At 41.3% G+C, this 27,850-nt stretch overlaps 1 protein-coding gene across 3 annotated transcripts in view; it reads right to left on the bottom strand.

Moving 5' to 3' along the window:
- Nucleotides 1–27,850, bottom strand: part of ptk2aa (protein tyrosine kinase 2aa) — a 69,837-nt gene that overhangs the window by 22,056 nt on the left and 19,931 nt on the right. For 2 of the 3 annotated variants that reach the window (XM_069681162.1, XM_069681163.1), the window contains exons 2-14: nt 27,723–27,749; nt 19,241–19,485; nt 18,093–18,262; nt 16,800–16,887; nt 16,478–16,557; nt 15,999–16,061; nt 12,312–12,366; nt 7,078–7,218; nt 6,796–6,873; nt 6,504–6,611; nt 5,022–5,139; nt 4,542–4,572; nt 3,100–3,164 (exon numbers count right to left, since the gene is read on the bottom strand). In XM_069681162.1, the coding sequence (XP_069537263.1) occupies nt 3,100–3,164; nt 4,542–4,572; nt 5,022–5,139; nt 6,504–6,611; nt 6,796–6,873; nt 7,078–7,218; nt 12,312–12,366; nt 15,999–16,061; nt 16,478–16,557; nt 16,800–16,887; nt 18,093–18,262; nt 19,241–19,441 (1,198 nt within the window). In that variant the 5' untranslated portion in view covers nt 19,442–19,485; nt 27,723–27,749. Of the gene's footprint in view, nt 1–698; nt 717–3,099; nt 3,165–4,541; nt 4,573–5,021; nt 5,140–6,503; nt 6,612–6,795; nt 6,874–7,077; nt 7,219–12,311; nt 12,367–15,998; nt 16,062–16,477; nt 16,558–16,799; nt 16,888–18,092; nt 18,263–19,240; nt 19,486–27,722; nt 27,750–27,850 lie in introns of all 3 variants that reach the window. The other variant, XM_069681161.1, reaches the window with a different exon arrangement.

The following is a 27,850-nucleotide window of genomic DNA, read 5'->3' as shown; positions in this document are numbered from 1 at the left end:
ATTGACTGTTTCTAAGTCGGACTGGTCAAACTCTCTCTCTGCTTTCAGCGGAGGGATAATGTGTGCGTGTGTGTGTGTTTGATCAAGTTAGCCCATTTTAGCAAGGAATGCACCCGCTCTTGAATCCAGCAAACCTCTCCCTGCTCGACGGTGCGCGTGCATGAGTGTGTGCACTTGAATTTGAGTACACGTGTGCATGACTTTGCGTGTGTGTGTGTGTGGAGAGAGAGAAAGGGTTTGGAGAACTTCCCTTAAAGAGAAATACCACTAAATTTCCAAATTCTGCATTTTTGTGCCGCTCTCGTGGTTTAAAGCAGACATTTTTGAAATTTAGTGGTAATCCCCTTTAAAAACACACAAATAGACACAGACCAAATCACACAAACACCAAGAACAACACAAAAATAGTAAACCACTGGAGCTACTAGCAGATTAAACTCTCTAAAGCTACGAGTGATTTATGCATGATGCAGTCAACAGAACTTCACAAACACATAGAGCTAAGCTAAACATCTCTATATGTGCATTATACAGACACACACACACATAGCGTCATTGCTAAAGATGTAGGAATGCATGCATAAACATCCACCCACACACCAGCACATGCATCCCTCTCCCAGGAGGTTTGCAGTGTGTTGGTGACGCGAGGAAGACGGAACAACAGACAGATTGATAAACAACAGCATCAACTTTACCATCCCCGCTAAGATCCTCTGCAGGGTCCAGGAGAGCATGCAGGAAACGGGGCGGCAGAGGAGGAGGAGGAGGTAGAGAAAAAAAAGCAAGAGAGGCAGAGCGGAGAAGAGAAGAGAGGGGGAGAGAAGAGAGCGGTTAGAGCATGAAAAGCCTTGAAACAACATGGGTGATGTTGCATGATCTGCAAAGCCAAACATGAAGCAAGCAGTTAGTTAAGATCCCAAAATATCTCCAGTAGAAAAGGCTGAGTTAACAACTTCCATTAATGCTGTGCAGACACATGAGGTAATGCAAGAAACAGACGGCGCTGTTTGAACTCCAGTATTGTTTCAGTGCTGTAAATATTTGAGTTGATGTTAGCAGAGCGGGGATGCAGAGGAGTTCAACATGAGGGTTTCAGAGCTGTAATGTAAACAGTGAGCAGAGTCAGACACTCTGTACTGGATCAAGGTTTCTCACATATTGATGTATGTTACTTGTATATTTAAATCAGAGGAAGTGGAACTATGCAGCAGTTCTGACTAGATTTGAAAACAAGATTTACTTTCTTGTCGAGAGCTCAATCAAGTCTGTCAATACGCCTTTGTACAATAGAGACTGCAGCTTAGGAGGGCTGCACGGTGATGCAGTGGTTAGCGCTGTCGCCTCACAGCTAGAAGGTTCCTCATCAAATCCCGGTTCAGACAAAGTGGGCCTGTCTGTGTGGAACGCCGTGTACTCCGGCTTCCTCCCACAGTCCAAAGACATGCTCGTTGGGTTAATTGGCGACTCTAAAATTGCCCGTAGTTGTGAATGTGAGCATGAAAGGTTGTCTGTCTCTATGTGTCAGCCTTGTGATTGGCTGGCGACCAGTACCCCCGCCTCTCGCCCAATGACAGCTCCAGCCCCCCGTGACCCTAAACAGGATAAGCGGTATAGATGGTGGATGGATAGATGGTTAGCTTAGCTTAGCATAAAGATTATAGAAACTATAGAGCAAACAGCTAGCCTGGTTTTTGTGCGACGGTAACAAAATCCACCCACTAGCACAAGCTAAGCTAAGCTAACCATCTCTGTGTTGTAGCTTCATATTTAAGGAGGAGTTTCATTAATTTTTTTTGCAGGAAAGCAACAAAGCTGATTGACCAGAAATCTATTATTATTGTTACATTCACTCGAGCCCTTTTTACATTGCGCTTCCACCAAAGCTCCGCCGTTACATTGAACCAAGCAACGCCAGCGGAAAGCCGCCCCAGTGTATTTTTACATTGCGTGCCGGCGTTGCGGAAATTAAAGGCTTCACATATACACACACAGCGCTGTTCAGCCCTGCTGGCTCTGCCGTTTACACTAATGCAGTTTTGCCTCTGTTACGCCTCCGAAGCCGGCTCAGAGGCGAGTGACTTCGCCCCACTGTTCCGCCTGTGTTTTACGTAAAAGATGAGACAACAGCGTAATAATCCCGTCTTGAACTGGCAATGTAAAAGGGGGTACTGATAATGTGAAAGCCATAGTGTGCTTACGGCTTTAATAACAAATCTTAAAACATACATAGTGATGGTAGCTTTTGATTTTTGTTAGTATTTTGTTAAAAAAAGACTTGTCTTATTCAACCTTTGCTTGGTTAGAAGCAGCACACACACACAGTTAAAGTGTTTAAGGCATGTGTGTTTGTGTGTGTGTGTTTAAGACTGCATTAGTAGAGGCAAATACACACACCAAGGAAAAGTTAAGTAGAAGAGGGCATCCTTAAAAATGAGATGCATTGTGATGCAGCAGATAAAAGTGTTTAATCCTCAAACTGTTTTATGAACCATTAATCCAAAACAGCTGAAAGAAGTGTGCCAATCTTTGGAAAAGAAACATTTTTCTGCACCAAATTGATGCTGTGAATCAATCAAGAAAGATGATTTTTTTTGTAACCATTGATGCATCCGTAAATGCAATGTAACACTGTCCAATAGATTGACCATCTTATTCCACCGCATCACAAGTTCATGGACACGCTCCTCCACTAACTGTCCAATGAGAGCCGAGGATACCATTGGGCGGCGAGTCAGAACAGAAGACAAAGGGGAGGAGGAAACGCCGCGCCTTGGTTGGCTTAGGAGGCGTCGTTGTCACTAGGTCTGCAGCCAATCAGGCGGGAAAGAAGACGAGAGTGCGAGGAAAAAAACAGAGTGAATGGATGTGAGTGCAGAGGGGAGATGTACAGACCGGGAGAGGAGGAAGTAAACAAAAGAAAGGAGGAACTGAGAGGACAGGGTTAGGTCGACCCAGCAGAGAGGAAAACAATGAGAGAGGAGAAGAAACAGATGTTGGAGGGAATGGAAAGACAGAAAGACGGACAGTAGTCAGAGCGAGGGAAGCAGATCTTTTTATCTTGCTTCTAAAACCAGTCGATTTGTGTGTGTGTCTTACCTGAGACAGAGATGGCTCTTACTCCGCTCCGGACTGCTTCTAACTTCTTCTCATTATTGGAGACTCTAGAGAAGAGGAGAGAAATAGAAACAAGAAGTAAGAAGACCGTCAAACGAGAGGTCAACTCAGATATCAAACAAACATACCTTGGGTTAAACCGAAGCCTTTTACAGCCACAAAAAGAGGAGGCTAACCCTGACCGTTTCAATTACCTCTCTGCCTGTGTCATCTGGCCTCTACTACGTTCTTTACATCACAGACCACAACCGGCAGAGAGAAACTATAAAGAGTGAGAGGCCGAGAGAAAGAGGAGGGGACTGCCCAAGTGTTTAAAAACCCTAAGTGGAAAATATTTGGCTCCTAAACTTATCTCCTTATTTGACCAGAGACACGGAGAGAGAGAGAGAGAGAGAGAGAGAGAGAGAGAGAGAGAGAGAGAGGAGGAAAACAGAGCGAGAGAGATTTGAGTTGAAATGACTTAAAGTAAGCAAAAAAAGTTGGTGTTTGAATTAGACAAACTGACGCACAGTCGCAGATAAACAAACACAATGAGCTACTGCTGAGCGTAAACACCTGCAAAGGCTCCACACAGAATGTAGTCGGTCGTCCCAGTTGGTTTTTAATATAGAAAAATGAAGGGTGAATTATGGGTAAATATGGCAGTGAATCCATGTTTAAACTCTCTTTGAGTTTTGATTTTATTTAAATACAGACACATTGAACTACACTGTTAATGTGAGACCACTGAGGTTTAATTTTACTGTCAGTTTCCTTACAAGGTAAATCTGTCAATTAAAAGCCAGTAGGTCATTAAGCCTACAAAATGTCATATCCATCTTTGCTTAAAAGAATCAGAAATTGTGATGATGTGAAATGAACTTACGTGGCAAATTTTAAAAGCAAAGACGCAACTAATGTCCTGCAAAAAAATATAATAATTTTCTAAATTTAAAATATTAAATATCCTTTAATGTTTTTGATAGCTTTATATTTATAGCATCCCGCCTGCTCCACAGAAGACAGATAAGTAAAGTAAAGATGACCTGGAACTTAAGGAACTTCTCTCATTGGATGCTTTTAAGGTGATCTTGAATAACTTGGAGGCAGACACATCTGGCTGTAGATGTTCTGCTTGATATATCTAAGATTGTGGTCGATTCAGACAAAGTTTGACAGGTTTCACTTGTGTCTTTTATTGTATTCAAGTCATGCATCTTGTATTGTCTTTGTGAGTATGGCTGCTCATTGTGTGACGGAAACTTTGTTAAATGTGCTGCTGCCGGTCTTGGCAAGGACACTCTTGAAAAAGAGGTTTTTAATCTCAAGAGTTTTTGGTTAAATAAAGGTTACATGCAATAAATAAATAAATATCTAATGAGTTAAAATTGTGACTTTATGAACGTTGATTTTACCGCAACTATACTAAGAAATGAGACACTTACTTTGGGATGGAAGGCAGCGCTCTCTCTCCCTCTAGAGGACACAAACACACATCAGGATCACGATCAGTAATGTGAAGGACAATAAGTGTGTAAGAGTAAATACAGGATTTTATAATGTTCTGTGGAAAACAGGACTTTATAACAGTTCAAGCAACAACATAAGTCTGTCCTGCAAACATAATACATTCCATATACAGCATTAGAAGAGGGACATTTAAATTAGAACACACAGGGACCTCACTTACTTACTCTCTATTAGTCTCTATTAATCTCTACTAGTTTATTATGATGGTAAATATTCTTGGCGTTTTTCTCAAATGCAAAGAAAATGTAGTGCTCAATTTTTTTTCTACAGTCTTATTTTGAAAGTACTTTTTTAAAAATCAAAATAAAAGTGTAATCACTCTAAAGGATGTTTTAATATTTTTGCATACTCTACAGAGGATTGGACAGAAAGTCGGGATCTCTCCGGTTTCATACCTTTCTGTACTCTGACGATGAACGAGTGCGTTTCCATGGAGATGAGCCGACAGTAGCCGTCAATCAAGTCAGCCAAGTTCTCAGCCATGGTCAGCGACGCTGTCGTAACTGTAAGAGGCTGCACACGCACACGCACACACACACACAGGCCTGTTACAAAGAGCCATTATCACCAAAGACACACATACTGATATACTCTTACACATAACAGCTCAGTGGGGGTTTCCAGCTGCTCCTTATGTCAGAGGACTCTCCTCTCTCTGACAGTGTGTCTGTGTGTGAGTGAATCCAATACTATAAAAGCCAATAAAACAGAAAGACTCTCCTCATCCAGCAGCCCGTGTTACAAAATCATTCCTCTGTGAGTAGAAGCATTGTGTGAAATCTGTATGTGGAAAACCATTAGTTTATATCACTCGCACACAGAGGGCAGAGTAACCAAGCTCTGCACCATGATGGGCACAGTTTATGGTAGCTCTCTAGTGTCTACTAGAGGTCAGAGGGGACACTGTGACTGAACACATAGAGATAAAAGAGCCTTAAGAAAGTGGAAAAACTGAATTTTGTTATCTAATATTTTTGAAAACGTAGCCCGCTACACTGATCTCTCTGCACGGAGAGCAGACTTTCAAATAGGAAGAAAACCAACTTAACCTCCAGTGACACAATCTTGTACCCCTTTCCCACCTAAATTTAGCACGTTGACGCAGGTTTTTTAGGCCCAGGAAGACCCACTTATAGATGCCAACTGTCTCCGTTCCCATTGCCAGTGAAGTATACTGCTGTCGGTCTCTTTTCTGCTGCGTCTCAGTCTGACATCCCAAACACGGCGGAAACAGGGTAAGTAAACAGTGAAGATGTTACGGTGGTTAGCTCTTTATCGTATCTATTACTCATTCAGTCTGTGTATCAAACTCGGTGCCGACAAATTTGGAACGATGTTCGAGCGCTGCTCGGGTGGGGATGGGCGGAATTTGTAGCCGAGATGACAAGGATTCGCAGAAGTTACCAACGGAGCATAGCATCGCGCCGGAAAAAGGGGGCGGGGATTAGCGCGTCTCATCAATGCCGATCAGAGCTGAGCCGATAATTACCCAGGTCTGAATGCCGACTGTAGCCTTTCCCATTAAGCAAAAAAGCCGATCATTAGCGGGTTTTTTGACCAGTGGGAAAGCGGCTTTGGAGAAAGGCAGAAGCTTAATACCTAAATTTGAGTCAGGTTAAGGGAAACCATGTACACCATTAAAGTAGATGGCATAAAAGGCGTGATGAGCATTGTCTTTTTTATCTTAGTATTTGTAAAGAATAGCAGTGACAGTAACGAAATGACACAAAGATGGAAACTAGGTGGGTAAAATAAAGTCAAAATATTTTCAGACAACTGTTTTCATCGTATGCTTCAACACAAAATGTGTCTGAAGAGCAAATTTATGTTTCTCCACAAAGAGGCAGTCATACAAAAGACAGACAGTGAAGCATTACCTCGGCAGCTCCAGCTACATTGAGCTGTAGCATCCCCTTCCTGTCCTTCTCCTCCATAGCCGAGTACTGGATGGACTGAACTTGGTTAAAGTTAGCTAGATGGGTGGGCTGGGGACAGAAAGAGAGGGAATAAAATCATAAATTTATTATGTTTAATGTGAGATCCATGTATTTTTAATTGCAGTAAATGCTGTCTTATGTTAACTGGAAAACATTCTTTGTAAATATAAGAGAGAGGACATTAAAAAAAAAACATTTAGACCTGTCAATTGTGGAATTGATAAGAGCTCACCGTTGATCCTTTGTCAGTGAGGTAGCTGATCCCTTCCTCCGGCCCGATAGCCAGCTCCACCTGGATCACCCAACTGGACTGATGGAGAGAAGAAGAGGGGCACGAGTTGAAAGAGGGCGAGAGGGAGGACAGAAATCCACACAGGAAAGAGTAACTCATGGCATTAATCAAAAAACTATCTCTACATCTTGCAAGTCCGGCTGCCACCAAAAGGGGTCAACCTAACACAACTAACCAGAGCCTTCAGAGTCACAGCAGAGTCCGGGGCTGCAAGAAACCTACCCCGAGGGCACATTTGAAGCACTCCTTGTCGTAGCGGTAGATCGGCGCGAGTATCTCCAAGAACTTGAGGATGCACTGCTCATCGTTGAGATTTGCTACCTGCTTGAACGTCTGCTGGATCAACTTACGAAGCGTTTTGGCCTGAGGAGAGAAGAGGATTGGGATTCAAAAAGGAGACATGTACAATAAAAAAAAAAACAGACTTTATTAAGAATATTTTCTAGCTGATAGAGAAGGAAATGTATAACTGGGAGTGTAGGAGGCATGATGGGACGTGTATGTGTGGGTGTGGAGTGACATTAAGTGAGGAATACATTGATTGAGTCAGCTGTGACCTCTTTGGAGGGGCACTGGAGGATCAGATCAATATCTTAACAAAGACACATTGATAGTCAACACTCAATTAATCATCCAGGTCGGCACATCCATCCGCAGTGTAACCTATGTGTCAGTTTTTAGTTTCTCATTTTGTCTTTCTTCTGGAGGTCTGTTATGTCACCAGGGAGTTGACAGATGGGGATCTGACAGAAAGAAAATCCATCTGGGAACATTGTTCTGACATTTACAATCCTTCACTCTAGACATAGAGATATGCAACACACACATATACGATGTTCTATATAATCCTCTTCATCTGACGTATATCAAACTGATATGAGGAGGAATTTAACCCTGACCAAAACGACCTTTTTAACCCCCTTCCCCCGTCATATGACCCCCGTCTTTTCCATAACTAAGCTCATACATGCAGCATTAAGGACGCTAACATTAATACAGATACACGTTCAGGAGCCCACATGCAGTACCGACCACACCAGTCTATAAATAGCTCCACATATAGATTAAGATGGAGATTAGAGGAGATTTGGTTCACTGCAGACCAGGCTTAAAAAAAGGATGTGTGGATTTACAGTCGACATGAAGGTCTTTCTACACTAAATAAATGAACAGTTCAACAATCAGTTGCATTGATTTATTGACTTTAAATGTAAATTAGGCACACAGAATCGACCAATCAGGGCCTGGATGGTTTAAAGATGCATGAAAAAGTTAATACAGGGATGTAGAGTGTGTGTAACCCCTCTCTGTGCACAGAGTTAGTCCTATTAATACTTTATATATGCATGTTGTTCTTTCTATTATTCACTTGTCAATAAAAAGCCTGAATATCTACGTTCGATTTCAGCATTACAGAGCCATGACGCCAGCTGTCGCCTCATTAAGCCTGAAGGAATCAAGAAACCTACGAACACACACATCTGTAGCAATCTGCAGAGTCCCTGTGTGTTCAGATATGTGTGTCATTTCACCAGATGTCATAACACACATGTGATCACAGAGAGTAATGTGTGTGTGCTTATGTGTGTTCTTTGTGCTCTCGATAGGATCAGTGTTTTAATTCCTTGAATTCCACGACCTAACCAACACACACACACACACGACAGACTCACACACGTACAGACTCACACAGGGATATTGTCAGTCCACAGTGTCCACCCTTCCTGAGAGGAAGTGCTGAGAGTGGCTATCTCCCTCCCCATCACCATGTTTGCTAATGCTGTAGCAACCCCAGTTATGTCACTTTGCTCTGCTGACAACTCACAGTCAGCATTTTGACAGATTTATATAAACACTCAGGTGTATTTAGAGAAGAAAAAACTCAGTTATGGCTGCGTCCATGAGGTTTCTTTGTTCCATCTGTTGGGTAACTGGTGGTATGTTAGTATCTCTTATAAAGTTGATTTTAAGTAATCAAGTAATGAAGTTATCTCCTTTACACATGATTACATTAACTCTCTCACTCTTCAGTTAAAACACCAACAAGTTTCAACCTCATAAAAGTAGCTTTCAACTGTTTAAAATGTAGTGATATATTAGTATATATTATTATTATATTGATATATAGTTAATGTTGTGTCTTTACTATGCAATCAAACAGAATAGGTTTGAAAGCAAAACTTTCCACACTGCAATAAAAAAAATGTTTTTTTTGTTTGCAAACAAAAGTTTTGTTTCAAAATCCAAAAGTTTTGTTTGCGAATCAAAAAAGTTTTGTTTGGAAATCCAGAAGTTTTGTTTGAAATACCAAAAGTTTTGTTTTAAAATCCAAAAGTTTTGTTAGTGAATCAAAAAGTTGTGTTTGCTGTTGAGCTGAATCTCTTGGGCGGGACCTAGGTTTCGGCCTAGGTCTCGCAAACGAAACTTTTGGATTTTAAAACAAAACTTGGATTTGCACTGATACATTTTTAATCACAAATTTATTTTATTTGCCATAAAACATTTTTTTGATTGCAGTTTTGACACTTTTACTTTTAACTTTATTGTTTGATTGCATAATAAAGACACTAAATTAACTCCAGTAGTACTTATTTGCATGTATTCTTACTAAATTTCCCCACTAAAACTCAGAAGAAGGATCATCATTGCTGCAGAAATAACTTTGAGTCACCACTACATAAAGTAAGTCGTTATCTGTCTAGACAGTATAATAAAACTTTGCTTTTTTAAAGCTTTTAAAACAAGTATGAATCATTAAAATGTTACAAAATCATAGAACACTATACTACACCCTTTTTGGTCTTCTCCAAAAAATGGCTAGTTTTAAAGCCCTCAATATTTGATAAGTAAAGAAGGTGATCTGTGATTTGTGCTCTTAAATCAACATAGTTTGCACAATACATTTTAGAAAATACGTAAATCTATGTTATCTTCTAAATATTTCTCTCAGCAAAGTAGTAATTCAGTCAGTTATAAAAGTAACGGGGGTGAAACAGACTCTTCAGCTCAGCTCCAGCTGGGCTGGTTTGTTCAAACTTTGATCTCAGGAGCCACCAAAGGTCAGTGTTACCGAACCTGCTGCCCAGCCTGTCGATATAAATGAACAGACTCTGCTCTTTACAACGCCTTCACCACAGGCCACATCACTCACTGTTTACTACCACAGCCATCTGCTCTGGGGTTGCGGGGCTGTGTGTGCTTGTGTGTGTGTGTTGAAGTAGAGTCCATTGAGGGAGAATAATCCCATTAAATGACTACCATTCTCTTTCACCAGAGCGACCGACGGCAACGTAAATGACAGCTGCGCTCGCTCCGTCTCTAACACACATCTATGTGTGCACGTAAGAGCAGATGTGTCAGACACTTTGTCATTTGCTTTACATTAACATACATTCTTTAACTGCTAATATGCTAACTGCTAATTTATAATTATGCATGTAATCTGCTTTAGATTTATGCAAATTATTTCAGCTCTACGACTAATGATGTTAAATGTAAGTAACTTAAATTTCTACTCACTGTTTTTCCATTAATATCTCTGTGCTTGCCGTGTATCGTACATATAAACAAACTTTATACAATAAAAAAAAACAATTAAGCGACTCTAAATTTTAGAATCAGTCTGGACATCTACAACCAAGTCAGATGTACCAATTTGTGGATGTTTGACTGCACATGTGTGTTACTGTGTGCATCCTCATGGCCTATAAAAACCGGCCTCAAGGGAGTGTGTGCTGTCATGTCTGCCAAAAGAGCCGAAAACGAGGGGAAGAGGAGCGGAGGTAAAGGAGGTATGTGGGCAGCTGATGAGGGGGGAGTCGGCGGGCCTCGACAGACAGGGTGGGGGCACAAGGAGGCGCACACTGACGCCTCCCCCTCCCCTCTCATTGTTGGAAAGAGAAAGTGGGTTTAAACGTGACCTGAGGGTCGCACAGTCACACACACACACACGCAGCCCGTTTCTCTCCCTTTGCCGAGCATCTGTCTGCCCGCCTGCTGACATCAAGACCTTTTCGGGTCACTTGGCTTTTCCTTAATGCACACACACACACACACACACACACACACACACAGACACCCTCCCCATAAACGCGTGCCGTAAATTTATCACTGACACAGACACCGCTCATTATGCAGGCACACACAGACGTCACATACAAACGCGCACATTTCTAAATCTGCCAGACGACGAGTTTTTCAAGTGCGCTTTATTTAACATGTGAGTTCATCTGAATCGACCTCAAAAACTGGCATCAAAAATTTACCTCAAAAACTGATGTTGAAGACACCGCCGGCACTGATATAGAAAATCGACCTCAAAAACTGGCGTCAAAAATGTACTTCAAAACTGACGTTGAAGACACCGCCGGCACTGACGTAAAAAATCAACCTCAAAAACGGACGTCAAAAATCAGGCTCAAAAAAAGTTTTGTGTTCGTGATCATAAAGGGGGTCCATATTTCTGATCACGTACCTGCAGGTGTGTTTAAACTTGTTTCTAAATCTCAACTGCTACATACCAAAGATGCCCGGCTTAACTAAACACACACTTCCTATTATATCTGGTTTACAAGACACCTGCTCACATGGCAGGCAATGTTCAGAAACCTGGATTCCTTCAACATGCAACAGTATCAGATCAGCCATAACATTATGAGCAGCATGATCACCCTGACCGGTCTGCGGCTACGCAGCCCCATATGCAATGTTCTGTGTTCCGACACCTTTCTATCTAGCTTTAACTTTTTCAGTAGTTTGTGCTACAGAAGCTCTGTTGGATCGGACCACACGTGCCATCCTACTCCCCAAGAGCATCAATGAGCCTTGGCCGCCGATTCACTTTTTACTTCCTTGGACCACTTTTTGTAGGTCACAATTGGGCCCTTGTCAAAGTCGCTCACATCCTTACGCTTGGCCTTTTTTTCCTGCTTCTAACACATCAACTTCGAGGGTAAAAGATTCACTTGATCCACCCACTGACAGGTGCCATTGTAATGAGATAATCAATGTTATCCACTTCACCCCTGAGTGGCCCTAATGGCTGATAACTAACCACATGCTCTTACTGATCATTAATTAAAAGTTCATTACTTATTCGGCCGAGATTTCATCTTAATCTTGAGTTTTTGCCTGCTTCACAATCTGTCAGCCAGAAAAGAAAAGACAAGGTCTGACAACAAACTAACATATTAAAATAATTGGTTCGGGGAAGTCCTCATTAAAACTAAAAAGCTGTCCATAAAAACCACAAAGTTTGGTTACTTTTGGAAACTGAGCAACTCCAGGGTGGGCGGTGTTGTCGCAGCTGCTGAATGAGGGAGAGCACTTTTTCACTCATTCCACCAGAGCAGCAAAAGTTTGATCAGACACTCTCTTTATGCGCATTACGTCCATGTGACGACACGTTTCTCCGTCTCTTTTGATCTCCATATAACTTTATAAGTCCTCATTCTCACCTTGACTGAATCCAACAGGTCTTTTGGGAAAAATCGCCTCAAACCAACGTCCTTCCTGGAAAGAGAGACACAGAGGCATGTTTATTACGCTGTAATTACCCCGAGGAATGCTAATTGTCAAGCATTTCTGTGTTTATCTGATCTCAGCAGATAATTTTTTCCTCTGCAGAACAATTACCAACAGCAGCAACAGTTAGGCGGTCAAACAGCTGAAGATGAGAAACAGAAACAGAAAGCTGTGACTAAGCGCCGACTGCGGAGCACTACTCATCTTTTCCTAAGAGACGCGGCTGAGGAGAAGGAGAGAGGCAGGGAGGAGTGCAAAGAGGGTGACCACAGAGACAAAGAAAGATGTGCAGAGCTAAAACAGGAAGCTAGCTAATGACTCAAACTCCTCTGGAGGACAGAGGAACAGAGGGGGAGGAGAGAACGAGTGGAGAGAAAGATTACAGCTTACATCATCCTTTCACCCTCCTCTTTCTCCACCATAGGTCACATAGAGTATTATGGGTTTATTATAGTGTGTGGCGTACAACAGGGTTTAGATGTGGGCCCCTTGTTGTCTTAACCTGCATCTGCTCAAAATATTCTCTCATCTATTGCTAACATATGCAAACAGTACTGTTGCGCTTGAGCTGTCCATTATCAGGTCTACGAAAGAATTACTTCATAAAACATGCCGTACGTCACCCCTGAGATTGTTCTCTCTATCATGATCAAAGCTGCTGTGTGCATCACAGGAGCAACAAGAATCAAACACTGATTCAGTAAATACAGAACTGGATACTTACAAAAGCCTGCTAATTACACGCTTCACATTAGCTCAAAAACCACAAGCACTGCTACCAACTGCAGCCAGCTGATCTCCAACATGCACATATGTTCAGTGGCTGCATAAAAGCAAATAACCAGACATTGTTTCTTTCTCCCTATAACGTATAAAAGCATGGAAATGCTGGCAAAATACACTATCCTAGCATCTTTGCACTAATAGAAATCTGTTGAGACAATCTTCTAAACTTGAAAAACAATCTGAAAAAGGGTCTGTAATATCCCAATATTCTTTTTAATACTGTCCAATAGAGGGGCAACAATAAGTCGACAAAAATCGATGGCAAAACTAGTGTAATTTAATTGTCGATTAGTTACGTCATCACTAGGGATGCACGATATTATCGGCACGTTATCGGTATCGGCCGATATTGGCTTAAAAATGAACTATTATCCGCCGATATAATTAACCGATAAAATAATGGGCTGCTGCATACTTGATTAAATGCCCGACCTCGGCGCAATGTCCCCGGCGCGAAGAAGACCTGCGCGGCGCAGCGTGATGACGTCACGTGTGTCTACCTGCAGCATGAGAGAGTTAGAAGCCAAAATGTCCGTGGTGTGGAAGTTTTTCAAAGTGTCTGAAATAGATCGCAAAACTGCTATTTGCAATGACTGCTCAGCTTCGGTGATGCGAGGAGGAGCCAAGGCAAAGTCTTTCAACACTACAAACTTGATTAACCATCTCAAGACCCGTCACCCCGACCGTTGTAACAAATGTGATAAGAGTATCACCATTATACTGTACGCTAGTTCCAATACAGAAGAGAGTTGGTGATCTCTGCAATTAGGTGTGTGGGAAAAAAATATCGGTATCGGTATCGGTAATCGGCTAAATGAGTTGTAAAATATCGGCATATCGGATATCGGCAAAAAATCCAATATCGTGCATCCCTAGTCATCACGCATGCACGGACAAAACATCGTTTTCTCACATCACCCCTGAGTTTGCTGAGGGGTGAGCCATCTCGCATCCCTTCTATCTCTGCTGAGAGTTGCGCAAGCAAATCAGCGACCAGGAAGAGATAAAACATAGCGGCAGCTGATGCAACACCATCGCGTCCAAAAGCTTCTAAAGTCTGGGAGCTTTTGACCCCCGAAGCTGCAAAGCAAAGGATCGCCCGCTACATTTGTAAAGCGGACCTTGCTCATCGCAGGAGCACATCGATAATGTGCGAGCGTTTGAAGAGAAGGCACGCTGGACCTGTGGATGATGCAGACTCGCACAGATAAGATAATTAGCTTCTCAGCTAGTTTAACGTTAACCTTTTTCTTCCTTCTTTTATTTCTCTTATAAGTAGTAGCCAAATCAGCCGCAAATTTATTAGAAGACTTGACATCAATGCACCATATTGGTGATTTTTTTGCTGTTGCAATCACGAAAAAAGGGAAGGGAAAAAACATGTCAAATTAAATTGGTGAAATATCTGATTTGTTAACCAGAACAAAGAAGACACTCATTTCTAAGCAGCCAATTCAAGATGGTCAGCAGCCATTGTTAGGGGCCGACTAACCAAAATGTATTGCAATTTTATTTTGGCCAATGATGCTAAAACAAGAGCCCAACAGCTCCTCATGGCCAACTGTCAGCTTGGCGTCATCAAAGCCCCGACGGCGCTTTCCATCTCCCTCTCTCTTTGGTTTAAAATATGCAACAGAGAGAGGAAGAGAGGGAGAGAAGAACGACAGAGAAAAACAGACAAAAAATAGAGGATGAGAGCAGAGAGAAGAGAGACAGAGAGGAGGACTAAGAGGAGGAAGACAAAGAGATATGGGCGGAAAGACAGAGGGCATTCTTCTCGGTTAATTGGAGAGCTCGTTAGGCTGACGGGCAAAAAAGAAAGACTTCATTGGAAGAGGGCAGCTCATTAGAGTCGGTCCAAGTTAGAGCAAAGCCTCATTAGGAGTTTGTTAATGTTCATCAGCATTCATCTAGCAGGGAGCAAACCAGAGAGCCGGCATAGACAAGGCAGCCACACTCACATACATCTGTAAAAGTTAATGGGTATAACACAAGTGATGGAGCGTGGAGTTGAAAATGTTACTCATTCGTTAATCACTGTTGCTACACTTTCTACAGAACAATTTTGCTTCTTTTTGCTATGGTGCACTGCAGTCTCTTTAATTGTTTTCCACTCATCCAGATTTCTGTGGAGTTCATTTTGTGTCTTTATTATGCAAATAAAATACATTTGTAGTTAAAAATGTATTCATGCAAATCCAAAAGTTTTGTTTTGCGAGACCTAGGCTGAAAGATGTAAGAGACATGTCTCACAACTTTCAGCCTCGGCCCCGCCCACAAGATTCAGCTCAACAGCAAACAAAACTTTTTGATTCGCAAACAAAACTTTTGGATTTTCAAATTTTCAAACAAAACTTTTGGATTTCAAACAAAACTTTGGAATTTAAAAAAAAACTTTGGGAATTTTAAATAAAACTTTTAAAATCGCTAAAAACTTTTGGATTTTTAAACAAAACTTGGATTCACAAACAAAAATTTTGGATTTTCAAACAAAACTCTTGGATTTGCATTAATACATTTTAAAGAAAACTTATTTTATTTGCAATAAAATATTTTTTATATTGCAGTGTCGACACTTTTGCTCTCAAAAACATTTTTTGATCACAGTGTGGAAAGTTTTGCTTTCAAATCTGTTCCGTTTGATTTCATAATAAAGACACAAATTTAACTCCATAGATTTTTAGGGACTGCAGATGGAACCCTGTACTGAAAACTGAGGTATAATATTGTCTTTCAGTCCTTGCTTTTCTGCAGGGTTACAAGGTATATTTCCAGGTCCAGAAAACACGTCATGTACCACTAGAAAGGTTTGCTCATGAAGAAAAAATTCTTACTCAAGTAGCTCATAGTTGGATTTCTTGTCCAGGGCGTTTCCTCTCATCTCTTTGAAGAACCTCCTACAATTGACATCAGTGGGACACAGACAGAGAACAAGATCAGATCAATTCACTGCAGACACACCTACATTTAAAGGACTACTTCTTAAGGACTGTAATTTAATTCCCACGTTTATACACAGTAAGTCTGCTCAAATTAAATAGAATTGCATTACGAAAAATGTGTTTGTGAAGGAAACTATTTAAAACTGTATTACTTTTACTGCATGTTAAGGTAAAAATAGAAGGAATATGATGGTTTCAAAGTGGCAAACGTTTAATCTCTGCAAAGAGCAAACTTCTGATTTTGATGTAAAAAGCAAACAGCCACATGGAACATAATGTTTTTGAGTAGTTTGCAGTAGTTTGTAGTACATTGCAGCTTTAAGTTTTCATCAACAAAGTCCTCAAAGAGACACTGTGTGAGCATGACCAACCTGATTTCTAAACAGCCCAGTTTCAGAGCTACATCTTGTTCCACTTGCTCCCCGATCTCCGTCATGTAGTCATTCTTCACCTGGGAGACACGAATAAACATAACAAAAATATGAATATCAAGTCATTTATCTCTACATGCAACAAATGCCAACCATCTATCTCACATTCAGATACCCACACATATCCTCTGACCTAGATTCAAAAGGCAAACACACACACTCTTCGAGCAGTGCCATATGTCTCTGTGCCGACTAGCTGCTGGCTGAAAATGAAATCTGTTTGCGCCTTCGTGTGTTTGTCGACTGTGGTTAGTGTGAGTACCTGCTGGTAGAAGTAGCTGAGTGTAGGTTTGTCTTCTGTAAACTGCTGAACAAAGCCCTTTGGAAGATACCGGATCCGTAAGTCATACCTACAGTGGACGAGAAGAAAAGGGGGGGAGTGAGTTTGTTATGCAGAGTGGCACAAACAATACCATTTTACCAAGGAGAGTATGACAAGGAAGGAAAAGAAGTTGGGAGCAAAAGAGACAGAAGGAGGGGAGGAAAATTGATATGCAATAATGCAAATAAGGACACAGATTGAAATATCAGCGCAGGACAGACAAGAAGAGTTGTTGACTTAGTCGAACAAAGCAGGCATCTGGTTCTCTCTCTCTTTATGTCCACAGAGCAAAAGGTCTGCACCTCACAATAGCATTAGCACCAAGACCAACCACAATAAACATAATATACGCCAGTGCATTAACATCCAAACTGCCATAACAACACAACCACACGCACGCAGGGCCTCCCATCAGCATACAGCAGACGAGTCGCACTATTTCTCCTGACGTCGGTTGCAACAAATCACTTCTGCCACCTTGGTATACAACAGGGCAGACTGCTGGAGGTTGCCGTCTGAGGAGATGCGACTTTGACTGAATTTACAAGGCCAAATAAGTCACGTTTAATGTCTAGGAAACTGGTCTCTCAAAAGTTCTTTCCTCCGGGCGCCGGTTTAGCTCAGTGGTTAAAGCGCACGCCCCATGTGTAAAGGCACAGTCCTCGACGCAGCGGCCGGGGGTTCTTCCTCATTTACAACTCTATCCACTGTCCGACTCAATAAAGGCAAAAGCCAATAAAATAATCATTTTGAAAGACAGTTCTTTCCTCAAGGACCTGCACGCACCTGCTGCAGAGTCTGACGTCAAGTCAGACACAATTTGTCTCAGTCAATAAAGTTCACCCAGTTTGCATGGTAACTTTTTCATCTGACTTAAATACTGCCTAAGTTTAGATGTGGTCATACATGGTTTTGCTGTCATTTCTATGAGGATTTGGACAAGACGATTTTGCTTTAATTGACCCAGCTTTTTGTTGTTGTTCTGTGCAGCGTTCAGTAGCGTTCACCTTTAACCCAAGAAATCACAAGCCAACTTGATTTCTCATTTCTACACCTATAAAGTTAAATAGTGAAAGCAGCAGACTAGTTTTTAGCCTGCTAACCCGCTAATGCCAATGGTTATGCTCACAACCATCAACAATAAATCCTGATCTGAAATCACCTTTACAACCACTCAACACATAACAACAGTTCTGTGTCAGACATGCTATATTTGCGGCCTTCTTCTCCCACCTCCACTCCTCGTTTGGTCGTGCCTGTTCGTAATTCTCTCTGACGTGGGACACGCCCATGTCGGGGTGGAGCCAGTGCACCTGGTCTCTGGATTGGCAGTTGGTGAGACGCAGGCCAAAACACGATGTCCAGCGCACTTTGTGGATGTCCAGAATCTTCTGGATGATTCCCTGGAAACACAGTGAACAACATTTATAAACTTTCCCAACACACAAACTTTAACATAAACACAAATGTTAATTTAGACCAGATGCAAGACTTAATACTAATGTTATGCATGGACAAATTGGGCTTAATAACAATATTTTACCCCCTTATTTCCAGTGGTACAGCCCTAGTTATGTCACCGAACACATCTGTAACACTGTGTTGAGTGCTAAAAAAACCAAGATGCCCGGTGGACAAAAACAGTGAGTCTATAGCCAAGTCAGTCCGCCATACCTCAGTGTGCTAACTCTTTAGCATTTTGCATCAGGTCGATTAGCGCATCAGTCCATGTGAGTGTGTACGTTACTTGAAGCAATTTAACATGACATCCCCACCCAAACAAGTTGACAGACATCATACACACACGCACAATTATGCTCACAGAAGCATGTGTGTTGCTGTGTAAAATGCTAGGGGGGGGGTCTGACCTAGATACTGAAGGAGAAAGAGGGGAGAGGATATTTGCAGTGACGTATCCCTAAAGTTTGAGCTGTGCTAAGTAGTTTCTGCGTCATGGGAGGGGATCTAAAAGCATACTGCTAAGTATACCTACGCACAAGAACACACAAACAATGAGTGTGACCCGAGGTTATGTGTATTTGCAAGAAACATTTTCTCTGTTTGCCGAGTTTCCTTTATCGGAGCTGACAGTTAGGGTCTTAAGCTGAGGACTAACAGCAGAAAATCCACATTTAAAACTGCTGTTGGGGATAAACTGTAACATATAGGACCACATATTACCACTGTGAAATACAATGTTTGCTTATTTAGAAATAGGGTGGGAATATTATCTATTTTTTTGTCCAATTAAAATGTAATATGTACATCTATAGGAGGTTGGCTTTGTTTTTTTTGGATTGCATAAAATTGTAAAGAGTCCCTTGTATTTTTATTGGCATGTATGGAACAAAATATGTGTGTGTGTGTGTGTCACTTCTTACCCTGACATCGGTCGCATCTCCATATCTGATATTGGAGGACCAACAGCTGTGTTCAGTGTTGGTTTCAAAGTGATGGAAGACTTTAAGAACCCTGTCCACGGAGCCAGCCATGGTTCGGTCGGACCCCCCCGCGCTCAGTCGTGACTTGGCGCCTCCCAGGAGGGCATGGTTCAGGTTGGGGTCCAGGTAGGCCGTCGCCATGGTTTTCCCTGCTGACACTGCTGCTGCTAGGTGTCTGTCATATTCTGAGCAGGAGGAGAGAGCAAACCAGACATCAGTGATGTGAGGAAGAATATTAAGTAGGAAGACATTTTTTCATCTTAATGCTTCTTAGGAAAGCTAAAGCGTATGTGAACAGTCACTGCTGCTTCACGTACACACACATACAAGAAGTTTATATTATGGATAACGACCATCTGCCAATTATTTTGATTCTTGTTTTATCTGATGATTATTTTATCAATTAAATCATTAACCATTAGGTCAATGAAATTGTTAAAAACTATTGAAACTATTGTTCTAGTAAATTTGATCACTGATTAATCGATTAATCATTTAGTCAATGAATATTGTACTGCCCCGTGAGACCTCTTCCCATTGCTTGTTTTGTGCAACCAACAGTCCCAAACCAAGTATTCAGCAAAAAGCAGCAAATCCACATAAAAAAAAGGAAGCTGGAACAAAAGATTTGGTGTTTATGGTAGAAAAAACAACTTGAATTATTCGTAGAGAAATTTTCAGTCGACTTTTTAAATAACCAATTGTTTCAACTCCATGTCAAATAGCTTGTTTTGTTCAACCGACACTCCACAACCAAAAAACATTGAATTCACTATCATACAAGACAAAGAAAAGCAAATGTTTGGTATTTTTGCTTTAAAAAAATACTAAAACAAGTCATCCATTGGAGTGAAACTTACTGATTAATCGATTAATCATTTAGTCAATAAATATTTGACTGCTCTGGAAGACCCCTTCCCATTGCTTGTTTTGTGTAACCAACAGTCCATAAACCAAAGAGGAAAGCAGCAAATCTACATATATATAGGGAGCTAGAGAGCATTAGGTGTTTATGGCAGAAAAAAAACAACTTGAATTATTCGCAGATACATTTTCAATTGACTTTTTAAATAACCGATTGTTTCAACTCCACTTCAAATAGCTTGTTTTGTCCAACCGACACTCCAGAACCAAAACACATTGATTTCATTATCTTATATGACAAAGAAAGAATTTCTTGCTTCAAAAAATACTGAAATAAGTCATCCATTGGAGTGAAAGTTATTGATTAATCGATTAATCGTTTGAATTCAAGTTGAAATAATTTTATATTGGGCTGATTTTCTCTCCTTCTCTCTGTTGACCATTACAAAGTGATTCACTTGTGATGTTGTGGACTTCAATCCTGCTCTTGCCTTACTTGGAATAATCCCTTTACAGCTAAAGTTCGTTTTTGAGACAACGTTCTCTTGGCCGTATGACAAACAAGCTGAAAAACACAAAACAATGAGGCGCCAGAGAGAGAAATAAAAAAAAGAGAGAGGCGCAATCAGGGTCAAGGCTCAGTATGTAAGCACCTGTGTCTTTAACACAAAGAAGACAATGCACCTCAGGCTGACGTTTTTCCTGAATGAGAAGTCGTGACATTGACACACTTCCTGGAATTTCTGGTAATTACATCTGGGAATGCCCGACAAGAACTGCCTCGTCTATGTTTGTGTGTGCAAGACGTGTGTGTTCGTATACGTGTGTGTGCTTCTAGGATCTATTTCACTACGTCTTTTTCTGTTTCCCTTTTAGTCCTGTGCTTCTTCTCTCTCAGCCATTAAGAGGAAAATTGATATGTTGAAGCAGGTAATTACACCTGAGAGAAGGAGACGGAGAGAGCGCATACACGCACACACACAAACTCATCATTACACACACATAACTTAGAGGAAATACTGTAAAGATGTTGACGGATATATCACAGGAAGATACAAATGTTCTCTCATGTAACGCAGTCAATTCTGAACAGTAAAGACTTTTTTAGTTGCCAAATCACTCCACTTGCTTTCAGCGCTTTAACCTGCCTCTCTCTATCCAACACACACACAGACACACACAATACTTCTGCTGAGCAACGCTAGCTTTTGGCTGCACACCAACTCAGTTCCCATGGAGTCAGATGTCACACTGTGGAAGGGCTTCATGCTACATCTATGTGTGTGTGCGTAAAGAGGTTTTCATTCATACCTCTGTCCCAACACATGGGGAAGGGGCTACAGCCGCTCATTGCCATGGAAACGCATGTCTGTCCCTCCCTGTGCCCGTCTGCACCGAGGACAGATAGACAGCTAGCGGTCTCGCAGCCTCGCATCGCACACACTGAACGTCTCCGTGTGCAGAAGTTGCATAAATAAACACACACACTTAAGGTCCTGACACAACTTTGAGAACACACTCATGTAATCCAAACACACACACACACACACACTCAGTCTGCAAGGTAGAAGGCTTTGTCCAAGCTTTTGTCAACAGTTTTCGTTAGCAAACAGTTATTTCCAAAGGCAGAGACCCTCAAAAAAGCCAATTTTCTGGTCTGCTGACACTGAGAAGAGTCCGCAAAGGCTACAGAAAACACATCAGCAGGGAAAATGTAAAAGTCCCATCCTTTCAGGAGTTTCTTCTTTGTTAAGTCTGCTTTTCCTGTTATCCGCAGTTGCACAAGACAAAAAACATCCCCAGAGATGCGAAGTTTCATCCACAAACTTCCCTCCTCCGCTTCTGAATTACTCCTCAGTGGCCCCTCTGTGATGTCAACACACTGCTTGTTTTTTGCCCAATTTCTGCCCCATGCCTGCACTCCATAGTTACACAGTTGCCCTGGAGGAGTCAAGCGACCGTCGCGCAGGAGAGGATTCGGGTTATTTCACTCCAAGACAGCTCCTCCGGCAAAAGCTCGCAGACAAATCCAACTTGTACAGCGTCGATCCAGTGGAGATGCAGTTAGTTAGTGGTCACAGGGAAGGAGACGCAATTACTGTGCTCGGTGAAACACAAACAGAAAAAGAAAGTGAGAGGAAAAGAGCGAGCCAGGGAAACAAACAATACAGAGACAGTGGGACAGAGAAAGAGAGAGAGAGAGAGAAAGCAGCGATTGTTTCAGGAGGAAAGAGAGGAACAGCACAACTGAAAGAAAGTTAAGTGTGGACTGAGAGAGCTCGAGAGAGAGCGCTGCTGGAGGAGCAGGAGGAGCTAGAAACTATTAATATGCTAATCGCGCTAGTCTCTTGTGTTAGATGAATAAAAACCCCTCCCACTTCTGTTTATGAAGCTGACCTCAGAGCAGCACTTATGTTGTACCAAGGTTGCTGCCATTGCAAGTGTCAAGGAAGGAAGTGAAAAGAAGAGAAAAATCATTTTATATAACAAATACAGGATACTTGAAGAGTCGTCTTCAGCCTTTCTTCCTTTGAAGATTAAAGAAAAACAAATGTAAAAAGAAAACTAGTAATCTCCAAACTGCCCACTATTTTATATTGGTTATATGCAACTCCAAGGCAAACTGCCGTCATCCCTTACATCTTTAAAGACCCCCTCCAGTGTACCAAGGACAGGCTGAACAACACGTTTTCAGACTGGCAGGTTTGAGATGTCACAAACCTAAAGAGCCAATCCCGTTAATGGACGGGGTGACGCTATGCATATCATTATGTGTAACCTATGGCAACCACATTAGAATGTGCGAGCTAGCTGTAACCGTCATCGTCATTTTTGCAAAGTCACTACTGACTACATTTCAAGCTCGCTCAGTTTCAACAAGTTGCCACTAAACGATGGCAGAGACGTGTTTTGTTTTCGCAACAGAGGTGGGTGTAAATGTGCATAGTGGGCGGGGCCTATGCAGATTCAGGAATTTTTAATAAGGGAGAAGGAGGAGATGCCTTGGGAGGATTTTTACAAGGTTATTAAACGTATTTTGCAGACAAAACATATCAGACACAATTTATTATTTCAAGCAGAGAATTTCTATGTCTTAAAACATGACTGGAGCTGGTCTTTAAGGCAGGACAATTTAGCCAAATCTAAGATAGAGAAATTACCAGAACATGCATCTTTCTAATGAAAAAGGAGAAGAGAATGAAAAGCAAGAGAAAAGAAGAAAATAAAAGGACGAGAGGACGAGAGAAAAAAGCATTTTTGCCATCACAGGCGTTGCCCCTGGTTGTGCCCAGCATGCAAACTAGCATCTGTTAGCAACACGCCAACCAATCCACTTCCAAACCTCAAGGTCTCAATCAATCACCCTTCATACTGAGCATTCAAAGTCATTGAGCCTGTACTTCGAGGGGCCGTGCTCTCTCGAATCTCCCAGAGTGCCCGAGGCACTGCCCTGAAGGCTCATCTCCACGGCAATGGGCCTCTAATAAACCCGCGAGCGAGTGGCACCTATCTCTGAGAGTGTTGCTGCTGACCAGATGCCAGCCTCCATTAATCAAGTGGACATTTATATGACAGAGCACATCCTCAACCGTGGAGCTGAACAGACAGGAGTTACTGGACGCACACAGGAAAATGCACTCGCCAAGTCTTGAAATCTTAGTGGGTACCTTGTGTGAGTCAGGTGTGTGTGTGTGTGTGTGTGTACATGTGGGTTTCCTATAATTTGTGCTCCATCTTAGGCATTGGCCATTGTTCTGGTGGGAGCAGGGGGGTTTAGTAGGGTGTGTGTGTGTGTGTGTGTGTGTGTGTGTGTGTGCTATTGAAAGCCTTTTGTCAGAGGGCCGGATGTTGCCATGAATGGGAAGCGCTCTTTTGGGACCATGCCAAAGTCTCTCTCTCTCTCTTCTCCTCTCTCTCTCTTTATTAACACATAATTATCTTCACAGGGGAGGGGGATCAGGATCACAACACCATCTATTTACTAAATGCAAAAAAAGATGGTAAACCTCAGAACTGTAATCGCTCCTTTAATGTTTTATCAGTGTACAAACAATGTGTTCAAAGCTGTGCCTTGAAGTCAAAAATCAAAGTCTTTTTAAACACTAACATTTTTTTTCTGCGTGTAATCTACATCAGCCGTTATCCTTTACTCTTTTGATGTCTGTGCTAAATGTAATTATAAAAAATGTTTGTATTTTTTTGCAAGCAAGCAAGGCTAAACAGTATGCTACTCATTCATGACTCTCAGCCAATTTACTACGACTACGACTCTCACTATCAATGTGTTATACTGTAATGAGGTTGTAATTAGGGTCCATTGTTCATAAAACAAACAATTTACAATGTAAAACGATTGTTTTTTAAACATATGTGTGAAAAATCTCTGCTCTGTGCATGTTTCATTGCAGTGTTACTGTTGCCTTGACCTTAACAAAGAGAATTTTTCTGGTGGTTGATAACGACAGTTTTAGCAGGTCAAATGAATAAATATCAATGGTCCAATGAGAAGTATCTGTGGAAATAACAAGAATAATTCTTATATAACTCATTCATTTAAAATGTGCATAATTACCTTAAATTCGGTGTATAAGACGCACTTCTAATACTTTTTTTTTCATCTAAAAAGTGGGCTGCGTCCTACAGCGGTGCGACCAATATACCAGCATAAAATGCAGAGAGGCATCTTGTGTTACGATATTTTACCCAGACGATGGCGCTATAATCTAGCTAAGTGGTGACGCCACACCTCCGCATTAAACTGTTTCCGGGTCCGAGCCGCTACAACTATTTACAACATGGTGCAGTGCTGTTTTGTGTTTTCCTCGCTGTTTTAATCGAGAAAAACTAACTTGATTTTTGCTAACGCGCTGTCACGGACATGCACCGTCATGATCGCCATTGCAGCCGCCACCTGCACGACAATCAATGTTACTGTATAGGCTACCAGCTACTGCTAGCAACAGCAGCAGGATTGCAAACTCTACACGGCGAAAACAGATGGTAGGCTGTAATTTGTGTGTGTTTTGAATGCGTTTTAAATGAAAATGGATTGAAATAACTTGTTGTGGTGTCTCTCCCCACCACTGTTGCTTCACCACCAGCAGAGGCCTCCTCCATTGCTACACTTGTATACATGTTTTTATGAATAGCTATCCATAGAAAACTTTTCCCCCCTCTGAAATACCCCCAAAAACAGACTGTGTGCGCAGATGCAACTTAAATTCTGGATATTACGCTAAGTGTCTACTGGGGGTCACACAAACTAATTCAAGGATCACTGAGCTTGACCTCTCTGGTCTGCATTTTATCAGTTAACAAAAAATGTGTTCACAGCCATGCTTTGAAGTCAAAAATCAAAGGCTATTTGAAACCAAAACTTTCTGCTTGTAATCTACATCATTCTGTATTGATGTCAGAGTGAAATGTTACTATAACAAATGTGGGGTTCTCTGCCTGCATGTCAAAGGTTAAACAGTATGCTACTCATTTAGAGTCTAATTACTACTGACAATGTCAACTTTAAAGCTGCCCCTATCAGTTCATGTGTAATGAGGTTGCTCATTCATAAAACAGACACTTTGTAGTGCCAAATGAACATTGAAATGAACTACTTTGCTACTTAAAAACTCAGCAGCACACATGGATGTGTCATTAATGTGTACAGGTTGGTTGAATCATCTTCTGGTTGGTGGAAAAGACAGTTTAAGATGGCCAAATTAATTAATATCAGTGGTCCTGCATGATTGAGAGTGTGGCCACTTTGATTGACATGTGGGAGCTGTTAAGTGTCTGCTGGTCGTCACCTAAGCTAATGTGAGTCACTGAACTTGACCTCTCTGCTCTGTTGTCAATCAAATATTGGGAATGTAGTGTGGATTGCTGTGGTGCGGTGTCTGCGCTTACCATACCCAACTTGTTAGCTCATTCACTAGCTAATTAGCAAGCTAATGAATTAGCCTGGCCCTAGAGTGTTAAGTATAAAACCATATAAACTCAATAATGTCAAACTTGAGGCTTCAAAACAGCAATCCAAACACAATGTTTGATGCCACAGTAGCTACGCCCACTTTTATGTACAGCCTATCCTGGCAATGAGTGTTGGTGAAACACATTCACAGCTCGTCATATACTAAAAGAGGAGGAAAATCTACAGTTAGAAACATCAAAAAGCTATTAAAAGTGGGACTCATTTAGCCGCGGATATGCTATCTGCTTGCAGCTTAATTCATCCGATACAAGTGGCCAGCAGCGAGGCCTTCTTTCAGGGCACGATGCCATGACACATTAATATGCTTATTTTATTTCAGTTCTAGGAAGGAAAATTAAACCCTCTGGCTGTTAGGAGATAATCTTGGACTGTGTTCAAGAGCATATTTGTTTCTGGTACCCGCAGTGTGAAGATATTCAGTCTGTTCATCACCCCTGTCTGCTCTGATAAAACCCACACACTCACACGCAGATAGACGGCCCCGGTCCGGGTTTTTTCTCTCTTGTTGGATTGTCTTACAGAGTCAAAGATATGACTCGGGTGATTATGCGTATCTTCTCATTAGCAGTAACACAGATTAATGTCTAAACAGTTCATTTTTTAAAACAGGATGTCACAAGCAATTATACAAGACTCACTTTCATCCCAGTTGAGCAATTTATATATTATTTCCCCAACCCTCTGGATATTTACACATGTTGCTACTCTGCATATTATCAGCCTAAAGAGAAGTAATTGATCTACTATTCATCAGCCTTGAGCATGATTAGACTTTTAGATATTTGAACAGCAATTTGAAACAATTTTAATACACTACAGTATAGTAAACAAAGAATCTTAAAATCCTGATTAGAGATAGACCGATATGTTTTTTTCAGGGCCGATACCAATACCGATTATTAGTAGTCAAGGAGGCCGATAACCGACATTTGAAGCCGATATTCATTTGCAGTAAAAGTGAAAATATTGTCGTCAAAATTTTGAATAATACAAACTCCAACACTTAACTTTGTTTAAATGCCTTTAAGCATACACATCAGAGCCAAAATTACCCAGTTTTGAATTGATCTCTTATCGGCCGTCGGATTAAAAAAAAAAAATGTTAAAAAATATATATATGTATTTTTTTTAAATTGTAAAAAAAAAAAAAAAAAAATTATAATCAGAGGAATAATCGGCCCGGCCGATAATCGGTCTATCCCTAATCCTGATACTTGTTGTTATAGTCACACTGTAATCCATTCTAGTGGCTACAATAGCAATGAAATGGAACAATTCTTCACAACTCAAGGTCCTCTTACTACGACCTCCTGCAATTACTCTACTTAGTCTGCCTCTTGCGATCCTCATCATCACATGTAAGGTAGAATAAGTTGGTTTAGCCGTGATCACATTATTTAAGTGTGGAGCTTACAAACTTCAGTCAAATGAAGGAGGACAACTCTGCGCAAACAGAGCTAATTTCAATCTACCATTGAAAACTATGACAAGTGGTTGGAGAGAGGTCATGAACTGAAGCAGCAGTGAAGCAGCTGAATGAACAGCGAGGGTCGAGGGTCATCTACTCACCTGTGTAGTAGGCAATCCTGGAAATATCTGAAAGACACACACAAGGAAAATAGAGTTAGCTTGTTTGTTTTAATAATAATAATAATAATAAAGAAATCAAAGGGGGGTCACAGTCAGATCAGAAATGT

The sequence above is a fragment of the Semicossyphus pulcher genome, unplaced genomic scaffold, assembly GCF_022749685.1.
Source record: "Semicossyphus pulcher isolate SPU_LCO1_2020_fin unplaced genomic scaffold, fSemPul1.0.p SCAF_5, whole genome shotgun sequence".
Classification (NCBI taxonomy): domain Eukaryota; kingdom Metazoa; phylum Chordata; class Actinopteri; order Labriformes; family Labridae; genus Semicossyphus; species Semicossyphus pulcher.
The sequence above is the reverse complement of the archived record's forward strand: the minus strand, read 5'-3'. Positions and strand labels throughout refer to the sequence as shown.